General features: G+C 41.6%; 2 protein-coding genes and 1 pseudogene across 3 annotated transcripts in view; 2 read left to right on the top strand and 1 right to left on the bottom strand.

Annotated features, from left to right (window-relative positions):
- The window catches only part of LOC116678976 (60 kDa heat shock protein, mitochondrial), a 14,097-nt gene extending 8,500 nt beyond the window's left edge, over window positions 1-5,597 (bottom strand). Inside the window, exons 1-3 of one of the 2 annotated variants that reach the window (XM_032508714.1) lie at window positions 5,478-5,597; window positions 3,874-4,049; window positions 1,547-1,882 (exon numbers count right to left, since the gene is read on the bottom strand). In XM_032508714.1, the coding sequence (XP_032364605.1) occupies window positions 1,547-1,882; window positions 3,874-4,047 (510 nt within the window). In that variant the 5' untranslated portion in view covers window positions 4,048-4,049; window positions 5,478-5,597. Of the gene's footprint in view, window positions 1-1,546; window positions 1,883-3,873; window positions 4,055-5,477 lie in introns of both variants that reach the window. The other variant, XM_032508715.1, reaches the window with a different exon arrangement.
- A 388-nt stretch (window positions 5,598-5,985) lies between these two features.
- On the top strand, window positions 5,986-13,770 carry LOC116678979 (10 kDa heat shock protein, mitochondrial). The gene is made up of 4 exons (XM_032508716.1): window positions 5,986-6,195; window positions 11,942-12,097; window positions 13,045-13,134; window positions 13,555-13,770. Exons 1-4 carry the CDS (start codon window positions 6,193-6,195, stop codon window positions 13,603-13,605), a joined length of 300 nt encoding a protein of 99 aa, XP_032364607.1. The 5' UTR covers window positions 5,986-6,192; the 3' UTR covers window positions 13,606-13,770.
- Window positions 13,771-16,749: 2,979 nt separating this feature from the next.
- Window positions 16,750-19,881, top strand: LOC116678974 (MOB-like protein phocein; annotated as a pseudogene).
- Window positions 19,882-20,000: the final 119 nt, after the last annotated feature.

The following is a 20,000-nucleotide window of genomic DNA, read 5'->3' as shown; positions in this document are numbered from 1 at the left end:
GCTACTAAGAGCTCTAAGATGGAGCTACTAAGAGCTCTAAGATGGAGCCACTAAGAGCTCTAAGATGGAGCTACTAAGAGCTCTAAGATGGAGCTACTGAGAGCTCTAAGATGGAGCTACTGAGAGCTCTAAGATGGAAATACTAAGAGCTCTAAGATGGAAATACTAAGAGCTCTAAGATGGAGCTACTAAGAGCTCTAAGATGGAGCTACTAAGAGCTCTAAGATGGAGCTACTAAGAGCTCTAAGATGGAGCCACTAAGAGCTCTAAGATGGAGCCACTAAGAGCTCTAAGATGGAGCCACTAAGAGCTCTAAGATGGAGCCACTAAGAGCTCTAAGATGGAGCCACTAAGAGCTCTAAGATGGAGCTACTAAGAGCTCTAAGATGGAGCTACTAAGAGCTCTAAGATGGAGCTACAAAGAGCTCTAAGATGGAGCTACTGAGAGCTCTAAGATGGAGCCACTAAGAGCTCTAAGATGGAGCCACTAAGAGCTCTAAGATGGAGCTACTAAGAGCTCTAAGATGGAGCTACAAAGAGCTCTAAGATGGAGCTACAAAGAGCTCTAAGATGGAGCTACTAAGAGCTCTAAGATGGAGCCACTAAGAGCTCTAAGATGGAGCTACTAAGAGCTCTAAGATGGAGCTACAAAGAGCTCTAAGATGGAGCTACAAAGAGCTCTAAGATGGAGCTACTGAGAGCTGGTTTAGGGTTCGGTCCCCGTAGAAGTTCAAACACGCTCGGAATGACCCGGCCCGTCAGACACCGCCTACCAAGAGTCTGGGCCTGGGTCTGGGCCTGGATCTGGGCCTGGATCTGGGTCTGACTAAGGTTTCTTCCTAAAAGGAGTTTTTCCTCTCCACTGGGGCCCTGTTGCTGCTCTGGAGGAAACTACTAGACCTGTTGGGTCCTTGTAAATTCTGGAGTGTGGTCTAGACCTTCTCTATCTGGTCTAGACCTGCTCTATCTGGTCTAGACCTGCTCTATCTGTAAAGGGTCTCCAGATAACTCTTGTTATGAATTGATACTATAAATAAAATTGAATTGAACATATTGAGAGGGGCTAGAAACTCATTCAGTTGGTTGGTCGTCATGTACAACTTCACCGCCAGACGGGAGAAATTTGTAAAATGTAGCTTTGAAAGTAGTCGTTGTGCAGTAAAATGTCTTACAATGTTAAATTATGTCTTTGGATTACTGCTTTATTAATATGTTGGTTACACTGTACTTGAGTAAATGTACTTACATTTTAACATACTTAAACCGTTGCACATTTTGTTTTTCCCATCTTGTATATATTTAAATATTTCTTCTTATATTTTGTTATTATTATTATTTCATGTATATTGTATGTATGTATATTTTGTGTGCTGCTGTAACACTGTAATTTCCCATTTTTTGGGATCAATATCCATCTATCCATCTATCCATCTATCCATCTATCCATCCATCCATCCATCCATCCATCCATCCATCTTCTTAGTTAAATTCCACCGCTGCGTACCGACTCGTCGTTTCCATGAACTCAACACTCAACCCCGTTTACCTGTGCGATCTCCTCGGGGGTCGTGACGGGCTTGGAGAGGTTCTTCAGCTCCCTGATGACGGTTTCCACGGCCATCATGACCCCCCGGCGGATCTCCACGGGGTTGGCGCCCTTGCTGATGGTGTCGAAGCCCTCCTTGGCGATGGCGCGGGCCAGCACCGTGGCGGTGGTGGTGCCGTCGCCGGCCTCCTCGTTGGTGTTGTTGGCCACGTCCTGCACCAGCTTGGCGCCGATGTTCTTGTACTTGTCCTTCAGGTCGATGCTCTTGGCCACCGTCACGCCGTCCTTGGTGACCTTGGGGCTGCCCCAGCTCTGCTCGATGATGACGTTGCGACCCTGGAACGGAGACAGGAAGTCCAATACACTTTATTTGTATAGCACATTTTACAAAAACACAAGGTTACTACCAAAGTGCTGCACAGAAACCTCAAACATACAAAACAATTAATGTAAAATATTGTAAAAACAAAATAAGAGCATCGGGTTTTAAATAGATAAAATGAATAAAACACTAAAATACAATAAAATAAGAGCCATCAGAGGACCACACAACTCACACGGAGTTAAAAGCCAAAGAATAAAAAAGGTGTCTTAACCCGTTTGCGCCGGATGCTTCGCGACGACACATCTACCGCCGGTTACGGGTCTTGTTGGCCACGTGACCACCAAAATGTACCGTAGTTGGCTGAAAATCACGTCAATCAACCAGACGTACATGTGCGTTTGTTTATGAATGTTTGAGAGACGAGCGAGAAAACGGCTCCGACAGAGGAGGAGTTAGACAGCGAGGGCGGGGACGTTGAGGTGGAAGATAGGGAGGAGTTTGGGAGGGAGGAGGTCTTCATCATCATCATCTTCATCATAATCGACCACCTCCTCTGTCGGAGCCGTGTCCTCGCTCGTCTCTCAAACATTCATAAACAAACGCACATGTTTGTCTGGTTGATTGACGTGATTTTCAGCAAACTACGGTACATTTTGGTGGTCACATGGCTTTAAATAGCCAACAAGACCCGCCTCCTGTGTATTTGAACCAATGACAGTGCGTTCTCTGCCGCACGCGTCATGGAAAGACCGACGAATACAACATGCTGCGCCACGCAGCAGCCGGCGGGAGGGTCAGAGTTGCGCAACGCAGTAACCGGCGGTAGATGTGTCGTCGCGAAGCATCCGGCACAAACGGGTTAAGACGAGACTTAAAACACTCAATTTTAAGTGGTGAGGTAAAGGGGCCTGCAACCTTGGGCCAAGCGAGTAATAACCATAGATCGTGATAACCATAGATCGTGTTAACCATAGATTGTGATAACCATAGATTGTGATAACCATAGATTGTGATAACCATAGATTGTGATAACCATAGATTGTGATAACCATAGATTGTGATAACCATAGATTGTGATAACCATAGATTGTGATAACCATAGATTGTGATAACCATAGATTGTGATAACCATAGATTGTGATAACCATAGATTGTGATAACCATAGATCGTGATAACCATAGATCGTGATAACCATAGATCGTGATAACCATAGATCGTGATAACCATAGATCGTGATAACCATAGATCGTGATAACCATAGATTGTGATAATCATAGATCGTGATAACCATAGATCGTGATAACCATAGATCGTGATAACTAATGGACGCAGCAGCAGTGACGTTGTCCTCTGGTTTGTGGACTGCTGTTTTGAAGCCTTTCGCTGAGCCAAAGCAGTTTCTCTTGAACGGACGAGCTGAGGAGGACGACGTCATCTATTGTTTCAACGGTGTTGCACGAAGCTAAACGCTAATAAGTAATAAATAACCTGCTGATTTTCAAACCAGCGGGAGAGTCATACAGCGGCGTTTCTGCCAGCTCTCGGGGCAACGGTGCTGTTCATCAACGGCAGGACAGAAAATCAGCAGCCTTTACTTTAAATTACCAGCTAACACTCGCTAGCTTGGTTGGCGGAACAAGACACTTTTAGGCGACTACAAATTTTCCAATTTAAGTGAAAAACACACAGTGAGAGGGTCAAAGTTTAAGATGAAAACGCAAACACCCAAAAACAAGTTCAGGGCTATTTTAATGTACACAGTGCCACGGTTAGCATGGCTGAGCGTCTCTAGCCACGCCCCTAAAGCATCGCCTGCTTAGTCTATTCAAACCATAATTCACTAAAGAAACATCAGCATCAAATTAGGCAGAATGCAGGTGTGAGGCACTTCCACACTGGCTTCACTCTTCAGACCTGGGAGCTCCGTGCCGTATTATTCACGGTCTAATATGAATAATACCGGCCCAGCCAGTAGGTTTAATCCTACACATCACAGATTACCTTTGGGCCCATGGTGACCGCCACGGCGTCAGCCAGGAGGTCCACCCCCTGCAGCATCAGGGCGCGAGCGTCCGCTCCAAACTTCACATCCTTGGCGTAGGCTCGTGTGAGGTGAGGCGCCAGCGCCCTGCACACGGGCCTCACCTGCTTCATGATGGTGGGTAGACGAAACATCTCTGTAGGAAGAAAGGAAGAAAGGAAGAGGGAAAGTTAAGCAGCACGTCTGAGACCGACGATCACCGATGAACCAGAGGTGTCCAAAATTTGTATTGATTGTGTTGTTGTTGTTGTTTTTTTATCTTTTCTTACTTTTCTCATTCATTATTGTAATTTTTGTTAGTAGTGTAATGTTGTTTTAAATCTGTGGTTTTATGTGTTGTGAAGCACTTTGGTTCACTTGTCGGTTGTTGTAAAGTGCTACATAAATAAAATACATTTACATTTCTGGATTCATATTCCTGCTGCATCCATGTGTATGTTGCATTTTCCTGCTGTAGATGTTCAAGGTTGTTCTTATTTTAACTCCTTCATATGCTGCTGGGTAGTTCAATCTACAGGAATGCACCATCTTCTCGAGTCCAAGGAGACGAAAGGTAATTCAATTCAAGTTTATTTATCGTACCAATTCATAACGAGAGTTATCTGGAGACCCTTTACCGAGAAGCACGTATCTCTCTAAGGTTTTTAAACTCTTCACGGGGTCAGGTTTCCAGCTTTGTGGTGATGAGTTTTGCAACTGATCCACTTATAAGACCCGGAGGGGATTAAAATCTGAAAAGTAACTAAAGCCACCAGACAAATGTAGTGGAGCAAAAGGTACAATATTTCCCTCTGAGATGTAATGTAAAATACATTTTAAATATCCAAGCAAAGTACCTCAAAACTGTACTTAACTGCAGGCAAATGACACGTTTTCCTACATGGGAAACATGCTTACATTTATTTTTTTTAATAGTATTAATGGCTCAGACGTGTGTTTATTTTGGCCTTGATCGTAACTGGTTATGAAACTTATTTACCCCAAAAAACACTTCCTGGTTACCCCCGCACGTGTGCTCTTCAGGTCGTGCGTCACAAGGTCAAATTGTTAAAGACAGACATGCGCAGAAGTGCCTCGCCATCCACGCTCGAGCTCAGCCTGACCATAATGAGGGACCATCACACTGTCGGAGCCAATGATTGCTTAATATTTGTGTAACTGACGACTAATGTCGGCCCATGTTAATAAGACAGCTCGTGCACTGCCGGTCACATTGTGCACGGCATAAGGGGGGGGTGGGGGGGAAATAAAGGCAAGGTTTCATCATGTCAGACACGAGAACATCCGGGCTACACAGCAATTATTACCCAACTAAAGTAAACGTGTGTCTTAAAGAGCTGTGGTAGTAAGTGTTCAGCGCGTGTGTCCTTTCAGGTACGAGCATTATGTCACCTGTGCATATTTAAGGCTTACGTTACTGTTACGTTACCTCTCAGCACGAGAGCAAAATCTACAATCTGCAATAAACCCGCGTTTTAAAAAGCATCTCTCACAACATTAATTAGCCTCGCTAATTAATAATCAATACATGACACACACACGCACGTGGACATGTTGCACTCACCTGGGGGGTAAGGTAAGAGGCGTGTAGCTGCGACTGGGTGCAGGTCCGCGAGACGGAGTGATCCTGGAGCTAAAAGGACGAGCCGTGTGGAGAGCTCCTGCACATGGCCTATCACATCCGGGTGACTTACCGGCGCGCCCCTAAACATGAATAACGACAGGACTTGTCTAGAAACCTGATTTAGATGTTTTATTTTATTTTTCCTGTCTTCTGCATAGAGTACTTAAGCTGTCGATACTTTAAGCACTTATTACTTATCGCTTAAGTTACACGTACACTTAATCACAATTTGAGCTAGAAGTAAGTCAGAATGGTTGTCTATGCTCGTTCCGGGGCGGGCGTTTCCAGAATGTTCTTGTGCGCAATTGGAGGAAAAAAAAAAGGGTCAAAGGGGACATTGCGCAACATTGCTCTGCCTCGAAATGTCCGAATAAGAGAGAAACCTCTTCAAAAGCAGTTTCACAACGCACGTGAACCTCATTAAGTAACATTTGTGAAGGTAAAACGGGTTTTTCGCTTTCCGTGAGGTGTTCTAGAATATTCTGGAAGGTGAAGAATCTGCCCCAGAGTTCCGAGCAGGTACTGCGCATGCGTGGGATATTTCACGTGGAGAGAGCAGCAGAGATCCCCCCCCCTCTCCACTGTGTGTCAGATCAAGAAGAAACCGGGGTGCAGCTGCTTCACGTCGACTACCAGACCTCTCACACGTCCACAAATGGTAAGGTACTTTGTCCCAAAACTGTCGGTATTTATAATTAAAACCACAGACGGATTTATATTAAAATACAGGATAAAGCAGCGGGCTGCTACGTGGTCGTTAGCATGTAGCTAGCTGATGTTGTGTAAGCTAACTCTTAACATCGGATCACAAGGTCACGCGCTTTAACAGCCAGGTGAGACGGAAACATTTGCCCAACACAGCCACGTTTATGTTCATCACACACTGTAACACCTCAGAGGAGACACACGTGCGTTAATTAGACGTGTGCACGCGCAGCTAAAGTTACAACTGACTGTCAGCTGACGCCTAATAACACATGGGATCATTTAGCGCGAGACCTGGGATCCTGTGGAGAAAATGTAATAGTACAACGGTTGGTTACCATGCAACTAATCCTGACATTCATTCATCCATCCATTCATTCATTCATTCATTCCTGGAGCAGCAGGCACATGTGGATGGATGGATGAATGGATGAAGTGTCCGTGATTGAACAGACAGACCATCATTCACACTGATTGGGTGTAATCGTCTTTTAAACTGTCCTGTTATTATAACATGTTAGTTAGAGGAATCTGTCATGTTGCACTCCGCGTGCCCTTGGTCAGTGAGAAACATGAGTCGCGTGCTCGTTTAAACCATTTCCTGCTTCCGGTGCGTGGACTGTGACCTCACGGCCTCTCAGTGCACGCTACAGGTTAGACTAGACTAGGTTAGACTAGACTAGGTTAGACTAGACTAGGTTAGACTAGACTAGGTTAGACTAGGTTAGACTAGACTAGGTTAGATTAGACTAGGTTAGATTAGACTAGGTTAGATTAGACTAGGTTAGACTAGTCTAGACTAGGTTAGACTAGACTAGACTAGGTTAGACTAGACTAGGTTAGACTAGACTAGGTTAGATTAGACTAGGTTAGACTAGGTTAGACTAGACTAGGTTAGATTAGACTAGGTTAGATTAGACTAGGTTAGACTAGGTTAGATTAGACTAGGTTAGACTAGACTAGTCTAGACTAGGTTAGACTAGACTAGTCTAGACTAGGTTAGACTAGACTAGGTTAGACTAGACTAGGTTAGACTAGTCTAGACTAGGTTAGACTAGTCTAGACTAGGTTAGACTAGTCTAGACTAGGTTAGACTAGTCTAGACTAGGTTAGACTAGTCTAGACTAGGTTAGACTAGACTAGACTAGGTTAGACTAGGTTAGATTAGACTAGACTAGGTTAGACTAGACTAGACTAGGTTAGACTAGACTAGTCTAGACTAGGTTAGACTAGACTAGTCTAGACTAGGTTAGTCTAGACTAGTCTAGACTAGGTTAGTCTAGACTAGTCTAGACTAGGTTAGTCTAGACTAGGTTAGACTAGGTTAGACTAGACTAGTCTAGACTAGGTTAGTCTAGACTAGGTTAGACTAGGTTAGACTAGACTAGGTTAGACTAGACTAGTCTAGACTAGGTTAGTCTAGACTAGGTTAGACTAGGTTAGACTAGACTAGTCTAGACTAGGTTAGTCTAGACTAGGTTAGACTAGTCTAGACTAGGTTAGACTAGGTTAGACTAGGTTAGACTAGACTAGTCTAGACTAGGTTAGTCTAGACTAGGTTAGTCTAGACTAGGTTAGACTAGGTTAGACTAGGTTAGACTAGTCTAGACTAGGTTAGTCTAGACTAGGTTAGACTAGGTTAGACTAGACATCCAGCTTTATTATCATCACAGACCAAAAGTACTGAGACAACGATGTGCTGTTTACCATTAACTCACAGGTGCAATAAACAGCATTATACGGAATAACCAACAGTAAAATATAGAATAAACGTAGTTATAACATAATTTATGGTCTTTTCTTTGTTTATTTGACGACTGTTATTATTATTATTATTATTATTATTATTATTTTGCTGTCTTTAAACTGTTTTTTTATCTATTTTTTTATTTCTTTTTTTCTTGCTAAAACTGCTGCTGGAACTTTTTAATTTCCTCACGGGAGTCATCCCACAAAGATCAATAAAGAGAAGTCTACGTCTAGAAGTAGTAGAATATACAGTAAGGGGTAGAAAGATATAACGATAGATAGATAGATAGAGAGATAGATAGATAGAGAGATAGATAGAGAGATAGATAGAGAGATAGATATAGAGATAGATAGATAGATAGATAGATAGATAGATATCTCTTAGATTATCTTCTAGTTTCCTCTCCCCTCTGTGACAGTAAGCTGAATATGTATCGACTTTAATATCCCAAATCAATTTAATTTACAAATCACAAGGTCCAGATTCGTTAACACTTCAACATCGAGGGGGTTAATGACATTTCATAATTGACATGTTGCTTGGCTACAACAGAGATTCTCAGAGAGCTTCTGCTGTAAGTTGTACAAGCAAAAAGCAAATCTAATAACTGTTTAAACGGACACACACACACACACACACACACACACACGTTAGTCCTGTTAAGTTTTTACTTAACAGGACTAACGTGTGAGATAATTCCATTTCACTTAAACAAAGGAACAATCGATTTGAATTGGAGAATATTTTTTATTAAACCCAGCCTTCTTGACATAGCAGCCTTTCTATAGTAATGTATCTGTGCTAATAAACCGTACATGCTAATACATGATGGTTTGTAAAATATCCTGGTTTTATTGTTGTGATGTTGTGAGGAATTTGGACTCTTACAGAACAGTACCACTAAAAATTGTGCAGTGAATATATAATAGCAATATATATAAAGGGGGTTTAAAAAAAAAAGCCCTAGTAGCGGCCTGTTCTTTACGTATATCTTGCAACAAAAAACTCCTCTTAATGTTATAATGTGCAGCTTTTAAATGAAACAATTTAAAAAACCTGCAGTTTGTGGTGCTCAATAGTGTGTGTATATATAACCCTCATTGATATAATTATGGTGAAACACTGGTTTGATAATTATCTGGCAGTTAAACCCATCTTATGCAACCTGATAAAACACTGCAGAGGGAACCTTCTGGAAAACTGGAGAAGTTCATGTTAGAAACCTGGAGGACGTTTTCCTCACCGGTCCAGGCTTTTTATCACAGTTCAAGGTGTGTTTGTAACTGCAGCTGGGGCCGATTTCCCAAAAATATCCCAATGATTCAACATTGGCTTAAGAAGTATTTTATCCTTGTCTCCCCCCCCCCCCCCCCCAGGTTAAACTGTCACAATGACCATGCAGCTCTACCCTCTTTGACTGATCGTTCAACAAACTGTCCTTAACCCCCCCCCCCCTTTACCCCACCCACCCCCACCACCCCCTCGTTCCCAAAACGACCTTCACCCAAGGTCGCTCGTGCATCTGCTGCTCCCAGACATGCCGGCGGCGGGGGTTGGAGGTCGTGTCCTCCCTCATTCAGCCGCTGCTTGTTACTTGTTCTTTTCCTCAACTATTTAACCCTCCTGTTGTCCTCGGGGTCAAAAACCCGTTTAAAAAATGATTATTCTGGGCCTTTCCACCTTTTTATTTTATCCGAACTATGACCAAAGAATGAAAAACGTTTTAAAAAAGCAGGAAAATTCAACAAAAACATTTTTTTTGTTTTTTAAACGCTGAAAAAAGGTGACCAAACAAAAATAGGAAAAATCGCCAAAGGTGACAAAACTTGTTAAAAAGAAGTGATTAAAAAATTGGTAAATGTGAGAAAAAAACTTGTTAAAAACGAACTACAAAAACTTAATAAAAGTGACAAAATAATTGGAAAAAGAATCTACAAAAACACTGACGAAAAGTGTAGGACAAAAAAAACTTCAAATTGTCAAAATTTCGGCCCAGAAAAACCCAAAGTTGCAGGTCGATGGGAAGACAACACGAGGGTTAAACATGATGAATAAAAGCTGACTTTGGTTACGCTCGAATTTTGTAATAATTGACTTTACAACGGTTGCCTCTGTGGAGAAACTTCTAATTCATTGTTGAGGCACAGTCTGTAATGAAGCTCTCTGTAGACTCTCCCCTCCCCCCTCGCCCTTCCTCCTCCTCCTCCTCCTCCTACTCTCTTTACCTCTCCCCCTCTTTCCAAACAGATCAGCCAGAACCGCTGATTAATCATTTCTGTATTTTAACCAGGCTTTTTTTGTATCTTTAAACAATTTAACTGAACCCTGAGCGTGTGGTTCAGTTAGAGTTGTCAAACCGTGTGCTTTGCTATCAGGCTGCACATAGAAATCACAGAGTTGTATTTCATCAGCATGTGCTTGTTGCAAAACACTTTAAATTCAATGTGGTCCAGGGTCCACGGTCTTGTGCTTGTGGAACACAAGACTCAAGACAGCCCCCTTGTGGTATCATTGAGTTCTTGCAGCAAATAAAGTCTTCAAATAAATTTCAATTCAATTTATTGATAGTATCAATTCATAACCAGAGTTATCTGGAGACCCTTTACAGATAGACCAGGTCTAGACCACACTCCAGAATTTACAAGGTCCCAACAGTTCTAGTGGTTTCCTCCAGAGCAGCAACAGGGCCACAGTGGAGAGGAAAAACTTCCTTTTAGGCAGAAACCTCGGTCAGACCCAGGCTCTTGGTAGGCGGTGTCTGACGGGCCGGTTGGGGTTAGAATAAAGAGTGGAAATAACAAAAATAGAAAAAATTAGTAGTTTGTAGCAGTTCATAGTAGCTCATGGCATAGCAGGACACTGTGGGCATTACAAGGCGTAGCAGGACGTAGCAGAGTGTAGCAGGACAAAGCAGGATGTAGCAGGGCGTAGCTGGACGTAGCTGGACGTAGCAGGACGTAGCAGAGTGTAGCAGGACAAAGCAGGATGTAGCAGGGCGTAGCAGGGCGTAGCTGGACGTAGCTGGATGTAGCAGGGCGTAGCTGGATGTAGCAGGGCGTAGCTGGACGTAGCAGGACGTAGCAGGGCGTAGCTGGATGTAGCAGGGCGTAGCTGGACGTAGCAGGGCGTAGCTGGATGTAGCAGGGCGTAGCTGGACGTAGCAGGACGTAGCAGGGCGTAGCAGGACGTAGCATGGCGTAGCAGGACGTAGCAGAGTGTAGCAGGACAAAGCAGGATGTAGCAGGGCGTAGCAGGGCGTAGCTGGATGTAGCAGGGCGTAGCTGGACGTAGCAGGACGTAGCTGGATGTAGCAGGGCGTAGCTGGGCCCCACAGAGCGTAGCAGATGAACATGGCACCGCAGAACGTGTAGCGGGACCATGGCGACAGCTGCTACCCTGAGTTTGGAGCCTCCCTGATCCAAGGGAACATGCTGGGGAAAAAAGAACATAAGGACTCCCCAGAGCTAGGTTAGTAACTAGGTTAGTAGCTTGGTAAGTAAGTGGGTTAGTTACTAGGTTAGGAGCTAGGTTAGTAACAAGCATTTCTGGGACATGGATGCACATAAATGGAAAGATAGGAAGATAGAGGAGAGAGGAGCTCAGTCCCCAGCTGTGTAAAACTACTACAGCATAACTAGGAGAGACAGGGTGAAGAGAGGAGCCTGGTCGGGCTAGAACTCTCCCCAACCGGATCGGGCTGCATCGCCCTGCCTCCCTCTAGTTTTATTATATTCTTCAGTGTTGGGTGGTGGTAGCGTTCTGTTCTCGTTCACCCTGAAGTGAAGCTGCCTTCAGGTGCGGTAGAGAATGCTGATCTATGAAGGATAAAGTCTAGTTGTGCAACATTGGAGGAGTATATAAGCCTTTTATGTGATGCTCACACCGCCGCTCACCCCTAAATATAATTGATTGTATTTGCTGATATTTTCCTCTTTTTGGTCGCTGACAGGCCTTCAGGAAATTCCTCCCCTTGTTCGACCGGGTGCTGGTGGAGCGCTTGGTCGCGGAGACGGTAACGAAGGGCGGCATCATGCTGCCAGAGAAGGCTCAAGGCAAAGTGCTGCAGGCCACGGTGGTGGCCGTAGGTCCCGGCTCTGTCAACCAGGTAAGATTACCTCGGACTGGTAGGGCAGGGGTGTCGGACTGGGGTGGAACGGGGGGCTGAGGGCCCAAAAAGATGCTCCAATGAATAGCTGTGGATGTGGGGAGGGGCCCACAGAGAATCCCTTTCTACAGGGCCCAGGGTTTTGTGCTTCGCCCCTGGGTAATGGAGCTCTTTTTCTGTAGATATAGTAGATATTGGCACATCTGCTACGAGGCAACATGGCATCATGACGTCGCGTAAACACACACGCCAACTTTCTTAACCCTTGTGTTGTCTTTACGTCGACCATGAAGAAAGTTATCGCATTTTCTGACATTTCTGTCACTTTTTTGTCGTGGGTTTTTAATGTTTTTTCCAAAGTTTTTTGATATTTCTAATGATGACATTTTCATTTTATTTCAAAGGCCAATTTTTTTGTGATTGGAAAAAACTGAAAATGGGTCAAATTTGACCTGAGGACAACATGAGGGTTAAGCCAAGTGCTGTTATCTGCCGGCAATTAGAGTATGTCTAAGCTGAACACAGCGGGCGTACACACACACACACACACACACACACATGCACGCCACTTGCCGTGATAACGCGAGAACGTGTTTCAGGAAAAGAAGAAAGCGATAGATAGAATTTATGAAACGCAACGCGCGGGACACGATCCCTGCCCTCCTGGCTGAAAGTCCTGTGTTTTACCCGACCCATTCAGCCGTTTTCACACTACTCGCTACGGCATAAATTCACACGCAGATAACGTAAGTCAATGGAGGCCAAACGGCGTTGAGATGCACGCTAAAAAGCGAGCATGAGTCTTCATAACGCTGATAATGGCGTACGAATTGGAGTGTCATAAATGCACCATTTCATGACTTCAGTCAGTATGAGGAATGTAGAGTATTATAGTATTTATAGTATTAAGCTGTAAGGGTAACATTTGAATGTGTTTCTTCTTCTAGAAAGGGAACGTGCTGCCAGTCAGCGTGAAGGTTGGAGAGAAGGTCCTCCTACCCGAGTACGGTGGGACTAAAGTCAGCCTGGACGACAAGGTGCAGTAGCTTTTCATCTGAATCATTTAAGACAGGGGTCTTCAACAGGGGGTCCACGGAGGTACTGCATGAGGGTTGCGAAAGCTTTGGTTGATTAGACTTTTTTTTATATCCCCCCCCCCCCCTGTAATTTTTTCCACTAATTGAAATGTCTTTAAATCCACATTAACATGAACTCAACACACTGTAGTAAACAGATAAATGGAAGCAGAAGATGTCTTTCAGTCATCAATGCACACACGGCACTATAGGACCAGTTTGATATAACACAATGTTATACAATATATATATAATTAGGGGGTCCCCGCTCCATCTCGCCATCAGTTTGGGGGTCCTTGGCCTGGAAAACGTTGAAGACCCCTGCTTTAAGAGGTTTCCTCTTCTACCTTCCTTGTGTCATTTTGTCTTTCTATCCTCTAGGACTATTTCCTGTTCCGGGATGGAGATATCCTCGGTAAATACGTGGAATGAGTCTTCATTTTTGTTGTTGCTGTAGATCCTGTCATCCATACCGGGAGAGAAGGAATTACGTTGCTTCTTTCTTGTCTGTTTCTTTTCCTTTTTTTCTATTGCAATTGTAAATAATTCTAATCACGTTTGGTAACAAGAATAAAGGTGAAGTGTTGATTTTTGTCTCATGATTTCTGGATTTTTTTTTTAGCAGTTTATATTGAGTGAACTTGTAATTTAAATATGCTAAAGTGAGCTTTTTCTGTAGCCCCTGACTGTATCTCACAGCCATCTGCAGGGAATGGATCTTGGTCCTTTTACTACTCTTAACACTTAAGAGAAAACAACCTCAAACACAAGAGGAGCACGTGACCAAATTCAATCTGGGGATTTAGTGCGAGATAAACCCATTTGATCTCACTTAATCTTTCTAATTTAAAAAAGAATTTAAACTAAAGGCTGACCACAGTTTTAAGCTAAATTTCTGCTATGAGAAATAGTGCAAATGTGATGACAATTTGATTTTTGTAAAGAGGATTGTTAATGCTGTACTACTGATTATATTCTAGTACTAACATACAAATAAAATGCACTCAAACCATATTTAAATGTTGTCAATTTATGGACATAAATGACCAAAGTAAGAAACTTATTGATCCACAGAAGGGAAATACAGCTGTTGCAGCAGCATGAGCACTGTGGTAAATCCAGATAAATAGAGAAACTAAAACAAATAAGCGCTGTATAAAACTAAAATAAGAACATAAATAGACCCTAAACAAGAGCATATGGAGACAAAAGCAAGTCATGTTACCAGTGTACACCAGACTAATTTATAAGAAGTGGTGCTGTGTCTGGTCTAACGTAGAAAAGTAATAATATAAAAGAATATGATGCAAAAATCAGAGAAACATGAGCACAACCTAAGGCGACTGAATGGAAAACGAAATTGCTTATCTCAGATCTAATTACTGTAGTGTAGACTTTTTGGGAGTTATTTATTTATCACCTGCTTTAGCTTTTTCAACATTTTAGACACATATGGTAATTATACTGGTCCAAAATGAAGTAAAAATGCAAAACAGTTGGGTTAAACCCATCAAGTCTTCCACTCTGTGTTTATATGATGTCTGTTTATGTAACGGTGTTTACAGTGTAAATAGGTTTGTTTTATAACTAATTCCATTTCTTATAATAGGCCTACTTCTGTTAATTTAATGTGTGTTTGTGTCATTTTTCTTCTTCTTTTGAGTTGCTGTAGCACAGTAACTTCACCAGTGTGGGATTAATATTCTGTTTTAACTCATCACAAAGCTAGGGGAATATACAGCAATATACTTTATAGTACAGTAATATAAAAATATAACATCAAATATAAAAATAATAGTATAGGTATCATATGATATACATATATAACAGAGTATGTAAGAAAGATTTGATAGACTTTATTGTTCCCAAATTTCAAAATTGCAGTGTTACAGCACCAAATATAAGTATATACTGTAAATACTTATATTTAAAATGTATTTGAGTGAGGTATATAATCCAACAATACCTGTTATAAATGGCTTTCCTGTACTGTAATGTGTGTGTTATGTTAATGATTTACTGATCATGTTGAAGCAGTATTCATGTAGCAGAATCTCATTATCATTTTTCATTATCATTATTAGTCATTATCTCATTACACAGGGGAATTACAATGCATAAGAAAAAGTACAATACTGTTTGGAAGTAAAAACACTCTATCACTATTTGCATTTATTTACTCAAGTACTGTACTTCATAGTTTAAAATGAGCTCCAGCTCAAGCACCTGCAGCAGTAAAATCCTGCTTTACATTAATGACTGAGTAATAATAATAATATAATGATATATATATTATTATTGTATACCGCAGGGGACAGTTTTCTGCATGAGTACTTTCGCTTTACTTTGAATACTTAACCTTGTGTTGTCTTCCCGTCAAAATTGAAAATCAACAATTTTCTTGATGATTTTTAGTAATGTTTTTAACTTTTTAAGTTTTTTTTCCCCCTTTCTGCAACACTTTTTTCAACGTTTGTCACTTTTTTTTTTACGTTTAACACTACGTGACGCTAACTTATTAACTTTAGTTTTACAGTTATTTTTGAGGAATTTATGGTCAATAAACCTCCTTTATAGGAAATTATACCTAATGTTTGAGTTAGAAAAGCAGAAATTAGGAATTATTGAGACTAAAATTAAAGGAATGGATGTTGATGGATAATCACAGACTGGAATATGTCAACTTTTACTCAACACTATTTCAACAACACTTCAATTTCTTTTTGCTTTTACTTTTCTTAAACTATACAAGTGAATAAGACACTCCAAAATGAATGAAAGTAGAGATTTGTACTTTGTAGAGCGTTGTGTGGAATCAATCAGTTATATCCGGTAGTTAAAAAGAAGATTGATATAGGAAAATGGGTCAATTTGACCCAAGGACAACATGAGGGTTTAGTACATTTTCCTTATTACAGGCCTAGCCTACACATACTTTTACTAAGTCACATTTTAAATGAAGGCAAGGCAGGGCAGCTTTATTTGTCTTTCACATTTCAGCAAAAGGGCAAATTCAAAGTGCTTTACATAAAAATAATTAAAAGAAAAATTATATAGTTAGCAGTATAAGAAATTAAACATTAAAGAGCAGTAAAAAACAGCTAAAAATACAAAAGCAGATAATGCGAGTCAGTATAAGAAATGAACAATTATTTAAAGAAGTACTGTGATGAAAAGAAAAATATCCCGCAAGTCAGTTATAGTAAGAAACGTTTCAAATTAATGATTTAGTCTACTATCTCAAAAATAACGACATAGATTGGTAAAATAAAGAGAAACTTTCTTCAAATAAAGATTTAGTATCTACATCTGAAAATAATGACTTGGTATCTAATCAGAGAGACTGTCATTATTTATGTTTTTAAATCATTATTTTGAGAAACTTTTCATCAAAAATGACGTACAGGATCTTTTTTTCTATCAAATTGGCGGAAATGGACTTTAATAATATTCAATATCGAGTCTCAATCTCACTAATATCTTTTCACCGTGCTCATATCAGACTGTAACGTCATATCGAGAGCTCCATATCGATCCATATCGATCCATATCGATCCATATCGATCCACATCTCATATCCCAGTCCGCCGCTACAACACAGTGGCTGACGAACATCCGGGTATTCTGTCGAGATGGGCATGGCGGAGGGTACTGCAGTTCTCAGGAGGATCGGCCTGGAACCAAGGCTAAGGTGCGTTTTCCCCGGCAGGAACACGTAACCATCACGGCGAAAGTCCACGCACGACTCCCGCGATCATGTCTCGTTAACATCGCGGTGTTTATTCCGTTTTTAGGCGACATCTTAGGTCGCAGACAACATACAGCGAGGAAGAAGGGCCTGACCTAGCTAACGTTAGCTATGGCGTCCGTCTAGTTCCTGGAGTAGCGTTAACTTAAATGGGGGATTGCTCTAAATTTCGGAGCCCCCCTGGGATAATCATTGTTGCTTGGATAATCAGACAGCCAATTTGTTAAATGAAGTTCGCACAATATATTGTCAACCATGGCTAACTTATCACCTAGCGTAAAGGCTCTCTAGCTGATGCAGGAAGCAGTCGCACCCCGGCGGACGTTATTTAACTAGCTAGCTAGCGTCATGTTAGCTTCGCAGCTGGTAATAATGTAGAAATCCGAATGGCTCTTTACTTTGACAACACAATATTCTCAGAGCAGAGCTTTGCTTGTGACCAAACTCTAGACTCCAGCTACACAGCGTTAGCTTCTCTGCCGACATATGCCGTTTGTCGTGTGTTATTATGACGTTAGGGTTGTCGGTTAACGTCAGATGACAGCTATGTAGTTAGCATTTTTATGCTACAATGTCCACTTCGAGTGTAGACTAAAATATATCCTCCCTCCGTGTATAGGACTTCTACAACTGGCCGGATGAATCATTGGAGGAGATGGACAGCACCCTGCTGTCCAACAGGTGTGTGTGTGTGTCTGTGTGTGTCTGTCTGTCTGTCTGTCTGTTGTCTGTCTGTGTGGGTGTGTGTGTGTGTGTTGTGTGTGGTGTGTGTAGGAGGTGTGTGTGTGTGTGTGTGTGAAGGACATGTTTGTGTGTGAAGGACGTGTGTGTGTGTGTGAAGGACGGTGTGTGTGTGTGTGTGTGTGTGTGTGTGTGTGTGTGTGTGTGGTGTGTGTGAGAAGGACGGTGGTGTGTGGGTGTGAAGGACATGTGTGCTGTGGGTGTAAATATGTTGTGTTTTGTTCTCTTTCAGTATATTCAGCAGAACATTAGATCAGATTGCTCCATATCGACAAAATCCTGGAGCCTCGGAGGGTCAGGACGAGGAGTGTGGAAGTATGAACACCTCAGGTATGTTGAGAAGGTTTAACCCAAAATACTTTGGGCACATAGATTAAAACATCAACATAATAAAAGAAACACGTATGTTGCTAGCACTCAGTTGTCGTGCTCCTGTTCTGCAGGCAGTTCGCCTGGAGCTCAACGGACTCGCCGTGAAACTGCAGGTAAGGATCAAACTCACCAGATGGACTAACTTTATTATTATTATTACTGATTTTTTAAGGTTGCTTAAATTAACCCTGTCTTCCCATCATAATCGAAATTAAACACTTTTTATCGATTTAAAAACCCCAAACTTGTATCAACACTTGACGCTTTTTCCATTGTCATTCTTTTGACATTTTCAATATGTAACACTAACTTATTACCTTTTGTTTTACAGTTATTTTTGGAATATATGGTCAACTATCGTTCATAGGAAATTCAACCTAATGTTTGAGCTGTAAAATCAGGAAATGGAATTATTTCGACTAAAATGAAAGGAATGGATGTTGATGGATAATCACCGACTGGAATATGTCAACTTTACAATGTCAAACCACTTCAGTTTTTCTTCAATGCTATAAAAATTGAATAAGACGCCCCAAAATAATGAAAGTAGAGATGTGTACTTGCCAAAGAGCGTTGTGTGGAATCAGTCATGTTATTTTGGGGAATTAAAAAGAACACTGATATGAAAATGGATCAATTGGACCCGGAGACAACATGAGGGTTAAGGACTTGATCTCGGTCTTGTACGAAAGCAAAGATCTGAATAAGATGCAATTCGAAGTTTTAAAGGAACACCCATTTTGGAAAAAAGAGCCGTTGTTTTACCTCTTTGTAAAAGGAACATTCACCAAAATCATCGCCACTTCTTGAGCACATAGGGACATGTCAGCGTTTGTAGATTGAATCAAATTTGCTATAATCCAAGGTATCATGTCCAATATCGGGATGATAAAAGCGTTATATGAACAGGGAGGTCCTTCCTTGTGAAGGGGTTTAAAGGTATGTTCAGTTTGACGTTGTACCAAACGTAACGTCAGCGTAGTGATCCTGGTCTCCCTCCTCTAGAGTGAGTGCCACCCAGGACACCTGCACCCAGATGACCCGCACGGAGCAGTGGATCTTTTTATGTGCCGCCCACAAGACCCCCAAAGAGGTGAGTCGGGACCGTGGTTCACTCAAGGCTCACATGTGTGACAATAACCCTGTGGTGTCTTCCCATTAAATGGAATATCAACACTTTGTTGACGCTTTTATCGATGTTTTTAACTTTTTCCTAAGTTTTTTTTTGTCCTTTTTCATCACTTTGGACGCTTTGTCACTTTTTTTTATAGTTCCAACAATACGTAAACACTAATTATTAATTTAAGTTTTACAGTTATTTTTAAATTTATGGTCAATAAAACCTCATTTATAGGAATATACTAATGTTTGAGTTGGAAAGCAGAATTAGGAATTTTAGACTAAAATTAAAGGAAGGATGTTGGTGGAAAATCACAGACTGGAATATGTCAACTTTTACTCAACACATTTCAACAACACTTCAATGTTGTTTTTCAAATGCTATAAAGTTGAATAAGACGCCCCGAAAATTAACGAAAAATAGAGATTCGTACTTGCCAAAGAGCATTGGAATCAATCATGTTATTTTGGGGAATTACAATTGGGACGATTGATATAAGAAAAAGGGTCATTTTGACCGAGGACAACATGAGGGTTAAGGGTTTAAGCTGACTGTTTGTCCTCTTACGTAGGAGTCCTAAGCAGGATGTGTCTCTGCGCAAAGTAAAACCGAAAGTTATGTGTGTGTGTGGTGTGCTACTGCGCCACAGTGCCCTGCCATCGATTACACCAGGCACACGCTGGACGGAGCTGCCTGTCTCTCAATAGCAACAAAACTTTCCCAGCAGGTCAGTCGTCTTCCTTAAACCTGCAGTAACTAAAACGATGTCTGCCACTTGGGGCAGTGGGAACACAGCATAGGCAACACAGATACAGGTCAACATTTTATTCATTGGGAGTAGTGTTT

The sequence above is a fragment of the Etheostoma spectabile genome, unplaced genomic scaffold (assembly GCF_008692095.1).
Source record: "Etheostoma spectabile isolate EspeVRDwgs_2016 unplaced genomic scaffold, UIUC_Espe_1.0 scaffold00009003, whole genome shotgun sequence".
Lineage (NCBI taxonomy): Eukaryota > Metazoa > Chordata > Actinopteri > Perciformes > Percidae > Etheostoma > Etheostoma spectabile.
The sequence above is the reverse complement of the archived record's forward strand: the minus strand, read 5'-3'. Positions and strand labels throughout refer to the sequence as shown.

Excerpts from the sequence above, each read along its gene's own strand:
- LOC116678979 (XM_032508716.1), top strand. Across the intron at positions 12,098-13,044 it reads GTCCCGGCTCTGTCAACCAG|AAAGGGAACGTGCTGCCAGT; the intron begins GTAAGATTACCT and ends TTCTTCTTCTAG. Across the intron at positions 13,135-13,554 it reads AAGTCAGCCTGGACGACAAG|GACTATTTCCTGTTCCGGGA; the intron begins GTGCAGTAGCTT and ends TCTATCCTCTAG.